Genomic DNA, 19,589 nt, shown 5'->3' with positions numbered 1-19,589 from the left:
AGACAATCCTAACCACAATAGATGGAAAAAATAATTTGTCATTTTATTTTTTAGTTTTATTTTGTTTAATGATAATTCATTTAAGGTTGAGTCTCAGACCCCAGCCCAACTTAACGTGACTCAAGTCCCCCAGCTGTATTACTTCCTGTCTTTCTGGTGAGAGTCTGCATGTTAATGTTGGCATGGGGAGAACCTCAAACAAAAGGTGCACAGACCGTTCCAGTGGCGTGACAAAGGTGGTATGACAAGGTCAGCTGGGATGGCTTTGGGCTGGCTCAGCACAGGGGCTGTGGGGCGCAGCACTCAGCTGACGAGGCTCTTTGCTTGTTGGCAGCGCTCTTTCTAGAAGGGGCCCCGCCGACCATTCAGCCGCCCTGGCCATAAATGTGCGCGTGCAAGAGCATCTTTAGCACTGCATTCTGAACAAAACAGCACAAGCTCTGGAACACAGCCAAAATGCCAGGAACGAAAGGTGAGCAAACATACGAGTAATAAGTTCCGTCCAAATAGCATCACGCCAGCTACCTGTCCACTATTAATAACGGGAACTGTTGGTGTTCACAGGTAACAAGTCAGACAAGAAGTCAACTACCAAGGTGGGAAAATGGTTGCTGCCAATCTGTCACATTGTTTTCCATTTTTCTATCTTTGGCAAATGTTATGACGTCTGTTATGTTGCTTTTACAGCAACCTCAGAGTCCTAAAGAGCAGCCGAAGAAAGGTGATCAGAAAGGAGATGACAACAAGAAGCAAGGAGGTAAGCATTTACTTGGAGCTATCAAGTGCGTTGAATATTGCATGTAAATCTCATTTGTGTGACAGTTTATAGAAAAATATTTTTGATAATTTGTAAAATGTTGAATGTTCTTCAGAAGCATAAATGCCAACCTTTTGACATTAAAAATTGGTAGATTTGATTGCCCAGTCTATGTTTGCACGCAAATCACAATCCTCCAGAATATTAGAAAGAAACATGTTCTCGCTTAAAACAATAGTAGCAAACTTTTACCAAAACGGAAAGCTAATCGTTAGAGTGATTTATTCACGCGCAAAGACTTCGTCTCGCTTTCAAATAAATCAGCCATAGACATTTTGGCTTGTTGTTTAAATTTCAAAAAGCTGAAGATGTTTTCTTTTTTAAATGAGTCTGTGTTTTAAAGGGAGTTATGTGCAATAACTCCCTATATAAATGCAGATCATTTCATTTCATGTGGTTAGTTTAACGCGTAAAGCGATGGTGAGTATGATGAAAGGTTAAACAGGGTATTTGTAAACTCAGCCTACTAAATTACACACAAAAGAAATGTGTTAACAAATTGTTATACTAGTTATTATCAAGGGTGTGATCACTTGGTGCAAAAATGTGCTGTGTCCCCACCACTGCACAGACCAAGACCAAACCTAAGCCCTCGGTTATTGTTCAAAGGATTTTGAGTTCTACAGTGACTTGAATAGTGAATTCAAAAGGTTTGATCCACTTAAAATACCTGAAAGAGCCCCCACACAAAAATACAGTATTTTCAGGTGTGGTCCTTGGGAAGAAAACAATAAAAGAATCTGTTATTGAATGGCTGACTCACAAAATGTTCCACGAGCCAATGGCAGTGAGAAGGTTGAGGAGGAGGGCCTCGTCGGCAGTCAAGCTATCTGTCCGTCTTTCATCCCCTCGCAGGACAGCCGAAGGGAGAGAAGCAGTAACTTCCAGGCCTTTGTGAAGATGGCGCTGGAGACGCTGCTGGGCTCCTGCCGCCGCAAACACGGGGGTCCCCGGGGCAGGCAGGGCTGAGCCAAGCAACCCCCGGCCTCCCCCAACCGGGCTGTTGGGAGGACTTCCAACTCCATATTTGCCTCTCTCTTAATGAGAAAGCAATTACAGCTGTATCTCCCTCCCCCTGCCCCCACCCCTTTATCTGTGCCCTCCCAACTTGCTGGATGTTCTCATTCCAGTTCGAAGTATATCAGATCATTGCTCTGAGCATGCTCCCAGTATGTTGCTCTCCTTTCCGAATTCAACCTAAGTATGAACTGTTTAACAGTCCATACATTTTTCTTGTAAATAACGATTCAAATAAACAACTATTTCTTACTTGATTGAAACATGCGTGTATGTTTTAGTGTGTGTTTCTTGTGAAATGTAACACTGACCTGTTCTGAATTTGACAATTAAAATTAAAAGAAAGGTTTTCTGGGCCCTCGTGAGTTAATATCAACTTTGGTTTTATCATTATCTAAAGGCAGCTGATCAGTTTATCCTGCTTTAGGATAAGACGACTGAAAAGGATATTTTAAAGAAGGCCAGTTCCTTATTTTGAACTTGCAAGGAGTACAGATAGAGAATCTTACAAATAAGGAACTCCTATTGAATCTCATTTGCAGTTGTCCCATATTAAGAAGAGAATAAAGTTATCACCAGTCATTTTTCCTTTTAATGTTGACCGAAAATTTTATCAAATTTGATGGCGACAAATCACAGTTCAATTGAGGCACACTGTGATTGGTTCTTATCTGATGCCCAAGCAACATCTTGATTCATCAGCAGTTTTCAAAATGGCCACTCTTTAAGATGCGGATTATATTACCTGACTCATATTCTACAAAAAAATATTTTAAATTGATTTCTAAATATTTTCTATACTGATTTCTGAATGTGGATCGATGCGAATTTGGACTAAATGTTAAAAAGCCTAAAATAATCTCAATAAACATGACTTGAAAGCATAAAATGTTTCATGTCAAATTTTATAAAAAGCTTAGACCAGGTAGATCTGTTAATTCACATTTACAGTAAAAATAATAATTGAGGATGACTGCTAGACTGAACAAGTGAGGGCTTGATTTTCTTCAACAAACAGCACATATGCATTGTGGTGCTAATGTCGGCACATCCTATGTTTTCTAATAGTTTAGTACACTTGTCTTCGACAAGTTGGAGACACAAATCTACGCTTGGTCTAATTACATCAGCGGATGGACCTCGGATCCGTTGGGCCAGCATTGCACTGTGCTGAATTGACAAAATTCAAGCCCTCAGATTTAAATCTAACACTCTGCTTGCACTAGTCAGAATGCAGTTCTTTGATAGCACAACTATACATACTGTGTAAAAGCAATTAAATGTTTTTTCATGGGATCATTGGTAGTGCAAAGTTATAGTAATCAATGAATAACAAGACACAGACAGCAATCTTTACAAAAACAATGCATTTTGGAAGGGTTGAACATTAGCAAGACCCTGATTACATAGTCAACATATAAAGACATTTTTCCCACAAGTTTCATTTGCTGCTTGATTTTTTGACTTACGAAAATAATAACAGTTTGCTCTCAAATTGTGAGATGATGTTACTGCTTGCTCTAAAAGAGTGGTGGCAACTGTTGGAAAAATAATTTTTCACAAATTTGTCATGATGTCACTCTTAACGGTAGAAGATAATACTCACAGACACATACACAGTTCAGTGACCTTGCACAGAATGAAAAATTGTTTCATTTCTCAGATGCACTGATTTGTCATAAATCAAATTAAAGGCCAAGAAGATTTTTTTTCTAAAATATTTTTATGTCTAATTTATAAATTACAAGTACTGTACTTAAACAAATATTGGGTTTTTTTCACCATAGAAATTGTGAAAACGCCATAATTGATTGGGGGCCATCCTATTGGGCTAAGGGCAAACAATCACAAAGAATGAGAAGAAAAAAAGTCGACCATTAAATAAATCCGTAAACTGGATTTGTCATTCACAAATACTCTCATGAATGCGAGTGGTATAGAAAAAAAACATCCTAGCTATGCTCCCAAGAACCAATGAACAAGGACATTGCGCAATATATGTTGTCATCATCATCAGGGAAACTATAATATCGAACATATGAGGTGAAAAAAAGATGCATCTGGTGCAGAGATAACAACTCTGTCATTTCGATCGCTATTGATTGTGACCCATGGGGAGATATCAGCGCCTGTTGTCACAGGATGCGAAAAAAAAAGGGGCAGCGTCCGTAGAAAAGGAGGAGGAAGAACAGATAGATTATCAAAAGGGGTCCCCAGGAGGTTGGGATGACACGTGAAGCGAACGCTGAGCGGGCCATCGACTGCTTCTCAGGAGAAGACCGTCTTCATTATTGCTCGCTGCTTCTTTGGCTCCTGTGCTCCTCTAAAGAAGCAGGCGGTACAAAATCCAGCATCCAAATGTGAGGCAGTGGCCGGTCCAGCTCAGCTCTGACCATTTTCGAAGGGTATGATAGCTTATATCATCCTGCATATACAGAAAAGGGGAAGGGTCAGAAAGACCACACGAAAAAGGAAATCTGCCATAAAACTAGGAATGAAAATGGATCTAGTGCAAAACTAGTTAAATGTTTTAGTTCAAATAATTTTGTGCTGCTGCAAAGATTGCACACTAAGCACTTTATCCCGTGAGGTTAGTTGTAAACTTCAAATCCTTCATTATCGGTTAAAATGATGTTAAAAGGTAATGCAGAAAATATGTTGGAAAGACTACATATCAGCCTCTAATCACCCACATCTGATTCATTAAGAACCTTGCATATAATGACTGTGCCAACATCAGAAGCAGTTGGAACGTAACATTCCAATTGTTGATGATCCTGCCCGCACATGGTACTGATCCTTTAATGCCCGTCCTCGCCCAACTCAGGACTTCCTGTTCCCAGAGAGTTGTTAGTTTAGTCCAGACCGTGTTTTATGTTTATCACTTTCTTCCCATTTTCCCCATGTGCCTAGCACTTTTGTTCAGTCCTTTTGTCCCCCAATAAACTGGTCGCTCAACTTTGTGTCTGTTTCCTGGTTTCCACCTTGTGAAAACATAACAAAGTTACCTGTGAGAGAAACAGGCGGATAGAATAAGCTGTTACACCTCTGTGGAGGATCACAGTGGACACTTCCCACTAATCACCATTCATGTTGCAAATTACAAATGCTTGCATCTGAAGACTGATTTTGGCTCAAGTATACGACTTATGGGAATCTTTTCAACCCACTTCTATTATCTCTTATCTAATTTTCTAGCGATGCCCCTAGATAACACAGTACTTCCGGGTTTTGGGGTTTGCCGGTTGCTGGTTTATTGCGTTTTCTGTTCTGCATTAATCTGTTCTGTTTGACGTGAGGAAACCTGTGTTTGCCCGTTCTGAGTAAAAGCCTGTTTTGTGAGTATTCCTAGTCTGTAGTTCCTGTTTGCCTGTAAGCCTGTTTTTGTTTTGTATGGTCCCTGAGTGTTGGACGACTTTTATTTCCTTAATAAAAGTAATTGACCGTTAACGCGAATGAGTTAACCTTTCCTGCCTCCTGCCTCCGATCTTGTCCGGTCTCGTGACAGAATGAACCAGCCAAGATGTGAACTCAGCAAACGATCCCAACACAATTTGGGGAGAGCTGGAGGACGCCGTTTGGCAAGCGCCCAGTGAGGTCACCTTCCCTGCCCATTCGAACCATGGCCCCGCCCGTCGTGGCCATTGCTGTTCCTCGAATGGGGTCCCCGGGAGGATTTGACGCCGACCTGCCCGACTCCCCTGCCTGCCTATCCGACTCTCCTGCCTGCCTGTCCGATTCTCCTGCTGTTCGCCTGTCCGACTCTCCTGCCTGCCTGTCCGACTCTCCTGCCTGCCTGTCCGACTCTCCTGCCTGCCAGTCCGACTCTCCTGCCTGCCAGTCCGACTCCCCTGCCTGCCAGTCCGACTCCCCTGCCTGCCAGTCCGACTCCCTTGCTTGCCAGTCCGACTCCCTTGCTTGCCATTTCGACTCCCTTGCTTGCCAGTCCGACTCCCTTGCTTGCCAGTCCGACTCCCTTGCTTGCCAGTCCGACTCCCTTGCTTGCCAGTCCGACTCCCTTGCTTGACAGTCCGACTCCCTTGCTTGACACTCCGACTCCCTTGTTTCTCAGTCCGACTCCCTTGTTTCTCAGTCCGACTACCCTGCTTGACACTCCGACTCCCTTGCTTGCCAGTCCGACTCCCCTGCCTGCCTGTCCGACTCCCCTGCCTGCCTGTCGGACTCCCCTGCCTGCCTGTCCGACTCCCCTGCCTGCCTGCCCGATTCTCCTGCTGTTCGCCTGTCTGATTCTCCTGCTGTTCGCCGGTCTGATTCTCCTGCTTGCCTGTTTGACTCTCCTGCTTCCTGTCTGACTCTCCTGCTTCCTGTCTGACTCCCTTGCTTTCCTGTCTGACTCCTGCTTACGTGTCTGACTCCCCTTCTGATCGCCCGCCGGACACCCCTTCTGATCGCCCGTCGGACTCCCCTGATGATCGCCTGTCGGACTCCCCTGATGATCGCCCGTCGGACTCCCCTGATGATCGCCCGTCGGACTCCCCTGATGATCGCCTGTCCGACTCCCCTGATGATCGCCTGTCTGACTCCCCTGATGATCGCCTGTCCGACTCCGCTGCCGATCGCCTGTCCGACTCCGCTGCCGATCGCCTGTCCGACTCCGCTGCCGATCGCCTGTCTGACCTCCCCTGCCGAGCGCCAAGTCCGATCCGTATGATGCCGACGTCACCTGCCTCTCCCCGTTCCTGCGTGTTCGGAGGAGGGAGCGGGGTTGCCCTTAACGGGAGCGTCGACCCATTCCGGGGTGCGAGGTATTTATTTTCTTTTTGGGACCTCAGGAGCTGTCCCTTAAAGGAGGGGGTCTGTCATGTCCAGCATGGTCGCCGTGGCGACCGGCTGTCCCCGCCCCCTGGGCACCGGCTGTAGCAGATCGTCTAATTAGTGTGTGTGCTTCTTAAAGGCAGGTTTTGGGGTTTGCCGGTTGCTGGTTCATTGCGTTTTATGTTCTGCATTAATCTATTCTGTTTGACGCGAGGAAACCTGTGTTTGCCCGTTCTGAGTAAAAGCCCGTTTTGTGAGTATTCCTAGTCTGGGTTCCTGTTTGCCTGTAAGCCTGTTTTTGTTTTGTTTGGTCCCTGAGTGTTGGACGACTTTTATTTCCTTAATAAAAGTAATTGATCATTAACGCGAATGAGTTCACCCTTCCTGCCTCCTGCCTCCGATCTGGTCCGGTCTTGTGACAAGTTTTACTTTTAAAAGTTAAGACATTGCACTAACTACATTTACTTGAGACAGTGAGTAATAAGAATGTGTTTACGCAACTTTGTCATAGACTGGGAGTGTTTGTGTCATTTGTGTTGTACCCAAAAACGCGGGGATAAGTGGCATTTAGCTCGGTAGCCTAGATGGTAGGGCGCCCGCTCCGAGACTGGGAGGTCGCTGGTTCAAGCCTCGGCCGAGTCATGCCTAAGACTTACAACATTGGTACTCATTGTCTCCCTGCTTGGTGCTCGGCATTAGGGTTGGAATTGGGGGGTTTGGTCGCCTAATGACTTCCAACACAGCAGTTGGGGCTAAAATGGCTGCGCTCTGTTTGGCTGCGGCTGCATCAGCTCGCTACAGTTTATCTGTACGGGTCAGGTGTTTCGTCATTTCGTTCTGTGTGCATGGTTACAAAGAATGACAATAAAAGTAAATTCTATTCTATTATTTCCAGACAAACAACACTAAATGCACGGAATGTTCTTAAGCATGATTAATTCCTTTATTTCTTACGAACAAAAACGTCGATTTGGACATTCGTGCATATTTTCTATTATTTTGCATATTTAATTGTGAGGACGAGAGGACGAAGGAGGAAGAAAGTGTGACTTTGATTGCTGAGTGCACGTGACACAAACGTGCATGCACATGTGTGAGTGCATGCGCTGATTAGCAAGCAGGTACTGGGCGCCACCAGGCTATGCTTGCCCAAGACACATCACAGAAATTGGTGCCCCAACAACCCTAGTGGTTGAGGTACACACACACACACACAGTTGGACAAAGAAAGGGGACTCCAGAACCATAGGGTAATGTTACGACAGTGTGACGTCACGGCCGTAAAGTGTGTGGTTGCTGAAAACTGTGGTGATAATAATGCCTACTGTAAATAAACAACTACGAGCACAGAGACGGTTTTCAAATGGCTAATTGAACATAACCTTGGCGACAAGGATGGAGCTTCCACTCTCGCCCCTTCCTCCATTCTCGCCCTGCCTGGAAATCCGCTAGTCCTGTGGCCCAGCTGGTAACTGAAACTTTTATTGAAGCCATCAGGCTATTCGACACTAGCGAAGCACAATGTCCGGCAATGCTATTCCAAAGCCTGTGCAGTGAAGGCCAACGCATCTTTCGAGGCCTAGGAGCTGCCAGGAAATTTGCGGACTGTGTTGCAACTCTCTCTGAACACTTCGCCACTCCGAAGATTATCTTCAGGGGCAGCATTGACAGCTTCCGGGGAATCGCTCTACCATTTTGTCGCCGACTTCCAGGGCTTAGCCACCCTCTGCAGGCACAAACTGTTTTTATCGCCGGACGACACGTCACTAGTTTCAAAAAACAGTGAGAGAGAGGCACGGCCCATCCCGAGCTTGAGTTAATGATTGACATTTGAGGCTTAACCCAACCCAAGATTCGGGTCCAGGCCGTAGCCTAAGATCTTGCCTCTAGTATTAAGTGTCTTTCATTTTAAAAAATATATATATATTATTCAAAATATGAATGTTAAGCATCAGAAACCTGGGTGGTAGTAATACAACCACTGATTGATTGTTTGCAGCTCTACCCTCCACACAATGCCACACAAACCATGAGTATTGTGTACTCCCTCTTTTCGAGTGCTTGTGAATGCATTGCAGAAAGGAATTTCAGCGTGATGGGGTAAAGTAAAAGAGCCTATTGAGAAAATGTGTGGATTTTTTTATACTGGCTTGAGAAATTTGCAGTCATTTTACATGACACGAGCCTCACCTAGCATCAACTGACTTCATTTCTGGTCATCCCGCCTCTATAAGTACACAAAAAACTAAAAACCTCAGCAAAAGGCAGAGCAAAAAACAACAAGAAAAAATGTGGTTTGGTCACTTTGAGTCCTGGTAATTTTCATTCTTGTGCTTTTTTAGCATGATTTTTTTGGGTTGCACTAGACAATACAACAACATCTAGTGGTCAAATATTCCGCAATGCTCCTTTAAGAAAAAATACAACATTAATTCATAGCTTCATCACTGTTAATCACTGCTCAAAATGCACGATATACAAAGTGGTTAAAATTCCTCTTTAAAACAAAAATGATTAAATATGTAACTTTTCGCCCTCAAAACACTGTGCTCACCTCATCTTCTTCCATATAGTCCACGCTGGAATTGAAGACAGAACTCAAGTACGTTAGATGGAAAATCGCCAGCACCCCGAAAACTGTGTTGAGCGCGTACACCCAAAGTGCCTGTACACAGCCAAGCAAAGTGGTAAGCATAAGGGCAAAACAAGCATAGTGTGTTTCTGTTAAACATGCATACTTCTTACTTTATTGGATTGGCTATAAATCCATGCGGGAAGCTTTTTGTTTGCAAGGATTATTCTATCAGCTTCCTGCTGCTCTGGATTTATCCAAGCACAACAGCAGTTTTGGTGTGTTTTTTTTTTCTGGGCATCTTGCCTGGTACACTGATTTTAAATGATACGACTTGACAGTGCCCGGTAGACCGTTGAGTTTGTTTCATTTGAACCACTGCATATTAACTTTCCTGCACTATTCAAGCGCAAATACTCTCACATTTCATGAGCAGCAACTTTTCATTTGATTTCATTTCAACCTTTTCTAAACGCCTCCACAGTTGGTCAAGTGTACAGTTGTTTGTAACTGAAGTTGTGATTTTCACCTGTGTAGTATGTAAAAGTTTAGGTTTTTTTGACATTTAATATCCACACAGATTTTTGAAACTGTTTGACATTGTCCAACTGTCCTGTAATGTTATTTCAGTCTGGTTTCCAAAAAGAGATTATGCATGTAAACGGTCCCATTGATTAAGACCTTTATACCATTGCCTAATCCTAAAATTATTTCCTGGGTGATCTATTGAAAACAGAAATAGGTATTAACAGTTTGATTATGGAAGTGTGTACATTCAACTGGGTCAACAGATATAAAAACACACATTTTTGAAAATAACAGGCACTCAATACTAGGTAATATCTTGGACAGATGTCCTCTTTGGAAAGCTGTACAAAACAGGACTTGGGAATGATAAAAAGTTTAACAAACTGTCAGTCAACAACAGGTGGCCCCACCTTTTTGTTGCGGTGAATGCAGTTTGGCCCGCATTTTCTGGACAGAGCGCAGGCGTCAAAAATCTCTGACAGTCTCTTCCGCAGCACTGTCACAAGACAAAAAACAGGAGATTGGCCAGGCGTTTAAATAAACAGCTTGTGAAAGACTTTGAACCACAAGTATCAGACTTGTCTGTCTTGGTTCAGAGCTATGTTTAAAAATTGGATCCAATAAAACAAAAATACATCACAGCAGTTTCATCTTGACTTGTTGCTGGACATTTAAAAATTATCATGGCCTGTGCAGGACTCAAACTCACCATGCTCAGTGTAAGTGATAAAGCCAAGAGACAGGAGGACTGCGCCCAGATGAAAGCTCAAACCCTTTTCCAAACACAATCAATTTTTCAATTTTCAGTCAAAAATAAAGGAGGGCACGCTGCAGTGATAACAATTTTACGACTCACGTGCAAAAGTGCGCTGGCGCCGTAAGTCAACATGATAGCGCTGAAAGTCCCGAATTTCACAGCACTCTGAAATACATCTACAAGAAATCACAATCTTTTTTTTCAGCCTTCATTTCAAGCAAAATACAGTTACACAGTTCTACGAAGTGGCAGTAAACTCTAAATGTTTGAATTCTGAACATGCAGTTTTTGGGCATTGTGGGAATCTATAAAGTAGCTACTTAACAATATATCAAGACACAAGTCATATTTATTTGAATGGCATTTAATCACAAAATGTTTTAAAGGACTGCACAAGCCACAATTACACCAACCCTGATCTGAAACTGGCAACTCATTAATCAATCTGTATCAAAATGCTTGAAGAAATCCAGTCTAAAAAAAATCAGAAGATGACATAAACACATTTAATAATTTCTCAACCAACACACGTAATAATGGAAAGGACAATGTCATTAAAGGGAGAGGGGAGGGGGAATATATCAGCATTTAACAACATACCTGTCAACATATACGTTTTCCCCATATTTTATACTTTTTTTTTTTTATCTTTTCAAATTATGTACGCCGTAAAATGTTTTCACTTCCACCACCATACCAGGTTTGTTTGTGTTTGTTTCTAGTTTCTTTCTTGCTTTGGTCCTTGCATTGTCCATTACCAATGTCAGTATTTTTTTTCTAGTCTGAAATTTGTCAGGTTTGTTTTTTGTTTCTTGGCATTTGGTTATAGTTTCTTTGTGCCTACTTGTTTGTTTACTTTGGTCCTGGTTTTATTAATGAATACCAATCTTGTTTTGAGCATCTCTGCCTGCAGTTCCTACCTCCCCCACATGGGTCCATCACCCCAGCAATACTTAACAGAATGACCCGACCATCAAAGGACCCAAAGGAAGGGTGCCATGTCCCTGACCCTGCGGTGGCTTTTGGTTCTTGTCTTGGCGGCGAGGAGAAGGCCACTCAGTCGCTATTTGTTCCTGTTCTGGCGGCCAGGAGAATCACCCTCGGTTAAGCCTGATTTCTGTTCTGGCGGCAAGGAGAAAGCCCTCTCTGCCATGCCTGGTTCGTGTCTTGGCAGTGAGGAGAAAGCTCTCTCCGCCATGTCTGGTTCCTATCTTTTCAGCGAGGAGAAATCCCCTCAGCCGCTCCCTGGTTTGCTGTTTTGACGACAAGGGGTAAGAACCTTCAAATCCCATTGCTGCAGCCTCAGTATAAAAAAGTTTTTTGGGCGGCTGTCTGGTATCCGGCCCTTGAGTTTGAGGATATGTAAGGGTCTGGCACACCTCCTACCACCAGAGGGCCCCAACCGGGGTTTGAACTGGCCACAGGTGTGTCCAATTATCACACACCTGTGCCCTATTATTCAAAAACTTTTAAAAGGACAATTTGAACACTACCTGTGGACGGGTCATTGTCATTTCTTTGTTCATTTCCACCACAACGCCAGGTTTGTTTGTGTTTGTTTCTGGTAACAAAGATTAGATCGCTCCATGCATTTTTCAGTTTCAGTTTTGGTCTTTGTTTCTGGTTTGGATATTTCATTGTTTAGTGAACCCATGTTTGTTTGTCACCTTTTCTTAAATAAAAACAATCCTTCTTTTTGAGCACCCCTGCCTCCAGTTTCTGCTTCCCACACATGGGTCTATAGTCCAAAAACCTTCACACTGTGAACGTGAAATACTCACAGGCGTGCAGAAAGCGTGACATGGGAATATTCCAGGATGTGACCACCTCTACCATAGAGCGTGGGAACTCGACGTTTAGCGGTCTGGCCACCGCTAAATCCCTGAAAATCAAAGACATCTTAGAACTTGCATGAGACACAACACTGCGACCTTTTCCCATACGAACCATTTGAGGTTGTCTTTCTCCTCCGAGAAACCAACGCCAGCCAGAGTGGCTGTTGTCTCGCTTAAATAAGTAACAAAATAGTTGCTCAAGTGGAAAGAAAGTGAGTTTTCATAAGCCAAAAGCCACCTACATTGGAAATAAACAACAACAATAAGTTTGATATTTTAACCTGACTTAAAAGACTGGAAAAAACATCACACTTGGTCAGCTGTCCTAAAAGAGAATAAAAACTTTTCAACACACAATGTTGGGAAGAAAAAGGACCCACATATGTGGAAAAAATTGAGCTTGATATGTTCAAAACCGGCGGCACTTGTGCGGCACAGTTCATGTCATGGGAACCTGTCGTGTGTTCAAATCCAGCTCCAGACTTCCTGTGCGGAGTTTGTATGTTCTCCCCGTGCTTGCGTGGGTTTCCTCCGGGCACTCCGGTTTCCTCCCACATTCCAAAAACATGCATTTCAGGTGAATTGGCCGGTCCAAATTGTCCCTAGGTGTGAATGAGCGAGCGAGTTGTCTGTCCCTGTGTGCCCTGCGATTGGCTGGCAACCAGTTCAGGGTGTCCCCTGCCCACTGCCCGATGATTGCTGGGATGGGCTCCAGCACCCCCGCGACCCTAAAAAGGATAAGCGGTGTAGCTAATGAGATGAGAATGAGATGAGATGTTCAAAATTGTGCATGGACTAGCATTCAAAATCCTCAGTTCCTCAACAAGTTACGGTTAGATTAAAATTTTCCACTGACGACTTCTATGAAAACGTTTTAGTTTGAAATTGTTTACCATTCCTATACCTCCTCACATTGTGTTCGAAGCTAATCCAAGAATCCTGCTCGGTTTTGTAATTTAGTTATACCAAAAACGTGATTTACATTTAAGAAAAAGTTGAATATTTAACATTGTAATCAGAATTACATTGTAATAACATTAAACATCAACATTGACCATGCATTGAGAATCCTCACATGGATGCTCAATGAATTTAACACATTGCATAAATTTAGTAAGACATTATAGTAAGACAGAAATACGGTGCATGGGAAGAATAATCCAAAACTGAACGATGCAGCCAAGTTGTTGGCTCTGCCTTAGCAGTTTTGCGGTAATGTCTCCCCTCGCTTTGCCTTTGAGCCACATGTTCTTATTAGTTTAGTTCAGTAGTTTTATCTTGCTTCTATATCAGTGGTCTCCAACGTGATCCCCACGGGCACCAGGGTGTCCCCTAAGGACAGTTGCAGTGCCCTGGGACCTGTTTTGAAAATAGCTCACCAGTGCTGGGTCATTGTGAGTTTGTAGTAAAATATTTTAGTAGTTGATTCCATTTAACCCTCCTTCCAATAATTAACCTGGTAATAACACAGTAATCACATAATAAGTTGGCATTTTAGACATACATATCAAACTGGGTGGCCTTTGCGCTAATTAGTTACAAAAAGTAGCTCCCAGCTTGACAAAGCTTGGAGACCCCTTTGCTATATTCTAGTATGACTATCACTGAAAGGACTCTGGCTTTCTCTGTTGGTGTGTAAAGGAATCCCTAAATAAAATGTTACAACTCTATATTAAAGTAGCTTAAACGTTGTTCTCAGTCGTCACAGTACATTTGTTGCTTTATATGGACATCCATGCATCCATATCTTATTTGCGCCGCTTATCCTCAGTAGTGTCACGGGGTTCTGGAGCCTGGCCTAGATTTCAGTGGGCAGGGGACACCCCCAACTGGTTGCCAGCCAGTCGCAGAGCACACAGAGACCGATAACTCACCCGCTCATACACCTAGGGACAAATTAAACAGGTGTTTTGCCGAGAAATGCATCCCTGCCGAGATTTGCATCCCCTCGCTACTATCACCACTTTTACCTCGTTTTATCTCATTTTTCGGGAATGTAATGACGAATATATAACAAAAACCACTTCGTCTTGCATTTGTTGGGAATGTAATACAACTTAAACCATTCCGCCTTTGTATTTGTTGTGAATGTAATCGAACGGCAATGCACACCGTATGTAAATCACTTTTGAGAACTGTTATGCACTCTACCGTAAAGCTTATTATGCTGAAATAAGCTTTATGGTAGAATGCAAAACAGTTTCAATGCGAGGAATTTGAATAGAAAAAGGAAAAATAAACATGTTACCTGCTCAAAAGTGATTTGTATACTGTGTGCATTACCGTTCGATTACATTCACAACAAATACAAAGACGGAATGGTTTAAGTTGTACAGTATTACATTCCCAACAAATGCAATGTGTTTTTGTTATATGTTCGCCATTATATTCCCGAAAAGTGATACAAAAGTGAGATAAAACGAGGTAAAATTGGTTATAGTCGGGGATGCAAATCTCGGCATAACACCGGCCAACCAACCTGACATACGTGTTTTAGGAATGTGGGAGGAAACTGGAGAGTGCACAAGATTTAGTGCCTCCCAGTGGTACAAAAAAACTTTACAGTAAAAAAATACGAAATTTTGAATAAAAACATTTTGGGACCGTTTTTGATATTTTTCTTATTAAATAAAAATTAATTCAAATCCTTTTAAATTGATTTAAATATTCCTCTTTGTATGATTGCATGCGTTTTAATACAGGGGTCATGTTCAACATTTACATTATGTGTAAGCGGCTTGCAAATATTCTTTCCCGCTTTCGGTATTTGAAAAAAAAATAGTATCGTTTTTCAATGCTCATCGTTATAAATTGGAACAAACTAATGGCACAAGTTAAGTAGTTGTCAGAGCACGGATTTATCAATCCACAATTCCTCGACATACTTACTTTGACAGTGAACCTCTATGAAGAAAGAAAAAAGAAAGAAGTTTTCAGTGAAGTTCAAAGCCAAACGTTTTCAGTGCTGTGAATGTTTATGTTGACTTATTACTCTTTACCTGATTTTCCTTTTCTTTTTGCTGTGCAAATGGGAAAGATTAAAAGAAAAGTAAGGATCTACAACCACTAACAAGAGAAACTCACAGGTGACCCTCACAATCCACTCACCTCCTGAGTAATTTGTCCCCATAGACAGGAATAAAATATGGAAACAGGTAAGGTGCCACGCAATTGGAAAGGACCAGGCAGGACTGACTTTTAAGCCAGCTTGAACAGACTTTCAAAAACCATGAGAGGCTCTGAGGATAAGAAAAAAAAAAAATAACCGACTTTGTGGAATCCTGCTGAGCGTACGGTGTGTTGCACGTACAATCTTGCGTCCTTCCAAAGCATCCTTGTAGCTGCTGTAGCTGATCCACGGGCCAAAGATGACGGTCCCCACGTGGTAAATGTAACCCATGAACTCGACGGGCGAGGGGACGGTGCTCGAGACGCCGCGGTCCAGATCAAAGGCCAGCGAGATGGCTTTCATGGCCACCACCATCTGGGAACCTTCATTAGCAAGATGCCAAAGCTTGGAACAGGCCTCCAATAATCGACGCATAAAAGTCAGATGGCTTACCTCTCATCTTGTGCCAGTTTGTGGTGTCCATCATGTGCATTTCTCTGCGCAAAACCAGACAAGATAAGGCGGTCATTAATGCATAGCATTCAGTTCAGTCCAAGTTAAAAACGTCCTGAGAAATGTACAAACGTTTTAACATCTGATAACTCAATTATGTATTCTTTCTGTATGGATTGAACCCAAAAAGATTACTGGAAACGTTTCAAGAAAGTCCAAAAATGTCTTTGTGGCAAGCTAATCATCAGGCAAGCATTTCAAAATCATCTGTCCATTGCAGCATAAAACAGTGTCAGTGAAGAAGTTACATTCCAAGATTATTTTATGCTTTTAATAACAATAATTCAGACCCAAGAGTACAGTATTACTAGTGGTACTTGGAGCAACGTAATGTAGATGCATACTTTCCCACAAAGAGTGATGAGGCCACATTAAAAGGAAGTGGTTTGATCAACAGACACAAATGCACCTACTGGGGACCTGAGAATCTGTATGTTATGGCCGATTGCCATGTTAGTATACCATGAGTAAATTGTGTTTCTTCCAGTAGCATTTTAGAATATATATATATAAACATTTTTTTTAAATAGGGGTTTTTTTTTTGAGGGGGAAGAGGGGGGTAATTGTACGTATTAAATGTGTTCACACCTCCCACATGTGTCCACAACATGCAATCATTTAAGGCTTTACCAAAATTTAGAAAAAATAAATTATGTTCAGATTAATCTACTTTTTGGGGAAAAACTGAAGATATAGTTTAGGGCAAGGCAGCTTGGATGCCCAAAGACGTGCAGGATTGCACCCTGCATCAATGTGAGATTGACTTGAATTTGATCAATTATTTTGAAAGGACAATGTTCTCACCCCAACAGCAGATAGATGAGCACAGTGATGGAGAGAAAGGTTCCTCTCATAGTTGAGTGGCGACACAAGAAGAGGAAAAGATAGCAAAGGAGGCTGAGGAGGACCACCCAGATCATGTGAAGTTCAAAGAACAGGTAGAGTACGTAGAAGCCTCCAGCCATGGTGACCAGATGTTTGAAAAAGGAAGGGAGACCTGCCACAGGTAGGAACCAGAGCGGTTGTGACGACCTTGGGATATGGCAGGCTGGCGTGTCCAAAAATACTCACTCAACATCCAAAGGAGGCGGCACAGGAGACAGATAAGCAGGAGCTGCCACACCTGCTCCAAACCCTGCTGAGCAGTTGGAAGCAGGCAGCCGTGAGGGAGCTCCTGGAAGAACTTCTGGCGACTGAACCCGCCCATGACTGCCCAGCCGAAAGGAAGGCTGTTGCAAATTAAAGAGTGTGTTATTTTTTTCTGTCAGGTAAGCCTCATGTTATTTAGAATATAAACTAATTTATCCAATTACAAGCATTTTAAAATGAGGCACGTTTATATTATACTTCATGTATTTTTGCATGTTAATTGAATCAATATTTTTTCCCGTACATTAAGTTTTTGGCCGCTATGAGGCGCTAAATAACACACAATGTCCCTTTAAGTTGGTATTTCACTCGGAAAAAAAATGTTATCATTTCATCAAATGTCTTTTTGTGTTTTATTAAGACTGATTGGAGTATGATTGATTTATAATCAAATACACGATAAGAGGAAATTGATTTTTTTAAATCCACTATGTGAATTTTTAGCGTTACTCAAATTATAAAGAAATGTGGGCTGATTTGAGGCTGGAAGATCAGTGATTAAAATGAGTCCCACTCGTCCAGGTCACTATTTTCAGTACAATAGTCAATATTTACTCATCTAAATATACTGAAAGTAAAACTTAGCATTTTCAAATCAAGTGATATGATGTCATACCTGTAGACTTCAGCCATTTGCTCTCATTATTATTGAATGCAATTCCCCTTTATAGCAATAACAAACCTTACAAACACACCACTGCACGCATCTATTTACTTACAGCAAGACAAACTATGTAGAGTGACACGTTTTATGATTTTATTTGTTAAGTTGTTTAGATATTACTTACCACATAAACCACGCCAACAATTAATTCAGCATATTTTTGTTCTTTCTCCGCTTGCAGTAAGTTTAGTGTTACTTATTATACGCAGTCGTGCAGGTATTTCGCAGGATTCTTCTTAGTAGCAATCTACGTTGGCGTTGTCGTGTTCTACTCGTGGCTTGGACGATCAGGATGAGAATCAAATGGAAAAAAACGAGAAGGTTTTTTTTCTGTACAAAAGTTGTGATACGGGTTACACGATTTTAAAAATTCAAAAACGTTTAACTAGTGGGAAGGCGTATAAATTGACATGCATTTGAACTCACCAAATCAAGCGGTCGATTAAAATCAATTTACAACGAGTTCGTCTTTTGACATTTGTGAAAATGTTTGTGAAACTAATGTAGACCAGTTTATTTTCCTCTCAAATCGAGCCAAAGAGTCGCGTCTTATTGAATTCGCCAAATGCAAGGAGTCAAATGTTGCAACTGTGGCGATGAAAATTGTAACCCATGTCACAGGCACAATGGTATGACACACATGTCGGCATTATCCCCAGTGGGTTACTTGAACGCATCATTGTGCACCGGTGGGTGCGGGGCACAATATGGCTCTGCAATGCAGTGAACCAGACAAGTGCAATCTTTGCTGCGACCTCCACGAAAGCGGGCGAGAAGGGACCAATTCTGTGAGATTTGTAGGAGCTGCTACGAAGACCGAGCTAACCTTCTACCGACGCTTACTCGGATGTGGACTCGTTGCTGCCCTCCACACGCTAAATACGGATAATATTTGCATGTGCTTGTCAATGTGTGCACCGGAAATACGATTAACTTACCTGTACTCCTTCCTGCCTTTAGTCACTCGCCCACGAGTGATTTACTGCCCACACAGCCCAGATGATGCTTAGAACTGAGCGACGCACAACATCAGCACCAAGGAGTCCACAGGGAAACACGTCGGCCAATCAGCGGGCTCTTCGATCAGTGATAGCCAATTGGAATAGAGGGACAGGGGTTTGAGCCATTCACAAATCGCACGCAAGTGTGATTTAATTGGACCAATGGCATGTGGACAGCGTACATGGTGGCATAATAATACCCAGCTGACAGACGCAGCTGCATGTGCAATAAAGAAGACCTCTACAGGGTAAACGTGGTTAGCAAATGCACACTAACATAATAAGTTGTTTTTTTAAAGGGACACTGTGTAATATTTGACCACTGGATGTCGGTGTATTGTGTCTTGCAGGCGTCACCAACTTTTCTAAAACTGAGAGTTACTTTTTGTTACCGAGTGGCACAAAGGTCAACAATCTTTATATACATTTCCAAAGCTGCAAGATGGAGACCAATCATGCCAGGTACTTTAGGTGAGCAACGTTATGAAAAATGAATACAAATTTCTCGACATACAAGTACTTAAAACATAATTTCCATATATTTTGTTTATTATCCAAATAAAGTTATCTTAAAGAAAGACTTTATGTCTTTTCTACCACTAGGAGTCACTAAGTAATACACAATGTCCTTTTAAAAGAGAAAATGCATGTGTTAAATTCAATTAGGATCTAAAAAAAATTTATTCCAATTTTGTGGCTTTAGATTTAACCCTCGCCAACAAGTGGTGGCACCAAAGAGAACTTTTTTTTTTTTTTTTCAATTCCACCCTCTTTCGAATATTTTTTTAATTAGGTAACCCTATAATGTAAGCTTCATATTGTTTTGGGGTTAGGTACATACATACTAACAT

General features: G+C 42.2%; 1 protein-coding gene and 1 long non-coding RNA gene across 3 annotated transcripts; one reads left to right on the top strand and one right to left on the bottom strand.

Annotated features, from left to right (window-relative positions):
- Window positions 1–321: 321 nt before the first annotated feature.
- Window positions 322–2,097, top strand: LOC148370113 (uncharacterized). Its single transcript, XR_015849903.1, has 4 exons — window positions 322–472; window positions 565–596; window positions 688–757; window positions 1,673–2,097. It is a non-coding gene; the product is annotated as an uncharacterized LOC148370113 (long non-coding RNA).
- A 628-nt stretch (window positions 2,098–2,725) lies between these two features.
- On the bottom strand, window positions 2,726–18,809 carry LOC148370112 (protein-serine O-palmitoleoyltransferase porcupine-like). 2 transcript variants are annotated; one of them, XM_088332457.1, is made up of 15 exons: window positions 18,676–18,809; window positions 16,996–17,153; window positions 16,729–16,921; window positions 15,865–15,908; window positions 15,613–15,794; window positions 15,411–15,541; window positions 15,302–15,322; window positions 15,192–15,206; window positions 12,415–12,540; window positions 12,249–12,349; window positions 10,567–10,643; window positions 10,420–10,483; window positions 10,121–10,206; window positions 9,165–9,275; window positions 2,726–4,259 (listed from the first exon to the last, which is right to left on the bottom strand). In XM_088332457.1, the coding sequence occupies exons 2-15, from the start codon at window positions 17,129–17,131 to the stop codon at window positions 4,158–4,160; spliced, it is 1,389 nt and encodes a 462-aa protein (XP_088188583.1). In that variant the 5' UTR covers window positions 17,132–17,153; window positions 18,676–18,809; the 3' UTR covers window positions 2,726–4,157. The 2 variants fall into 2 exon arrangements, with proteins under 2 accessions (XP_088188583.1, XP_088188584.1); XM_088332458.1 differs by having other exon boundaries at window positions 9,165–9,189.
- Window positions 18,810–19,589: the final 780 nt, after the last annotated feature.

Source organism: Urocampus carinirostris, chromosome 3, assembly GCF_059441175.1.
Source record: "Urocampus carinirostris isolate Australia breed hairy pipefish chromosome 3, RoL_Ucar_1.0, whole genome shotgun sequence".
Lineage (NCBI taxonomy): Eukaryota > Metazoa > Chordata > Actinopteri > Syngnathiformes > Syngnathidae > Urocampus > Urocampus carinirostris.
The sequence above is the reverse complement of the archived record's forward strand: the minus strand, read 5'-3'. Positions and strand labels throughout refer to the sequence as shown.

Excerpts from the sequence above, each read along its gene's own strand:
- LOC148370112 (XM_088332457.1), bottom strand. The coding sequence starts at position 17,131 with ATGGGCGGGTTCAGTCGCCAGAAGTTCTTCCAGGAGCTCCCTCACGGC. Across the intron at positions 10,644-12,248 it reads GTCACGCTTTCTGCACGCCT|ATGTATTTCAGAGTGCTGTG; the intron begins GTGAGTATTTCA and ends GATTTCTTGTAG. Across the intron at positions 10,207-10,419 it reads TATCACTTACACTGAGCATG|TGCTGCGGAAGAGACTGTCA; the intron begins GTGAGTTTGAGT and ends GTCTTGTGACAG.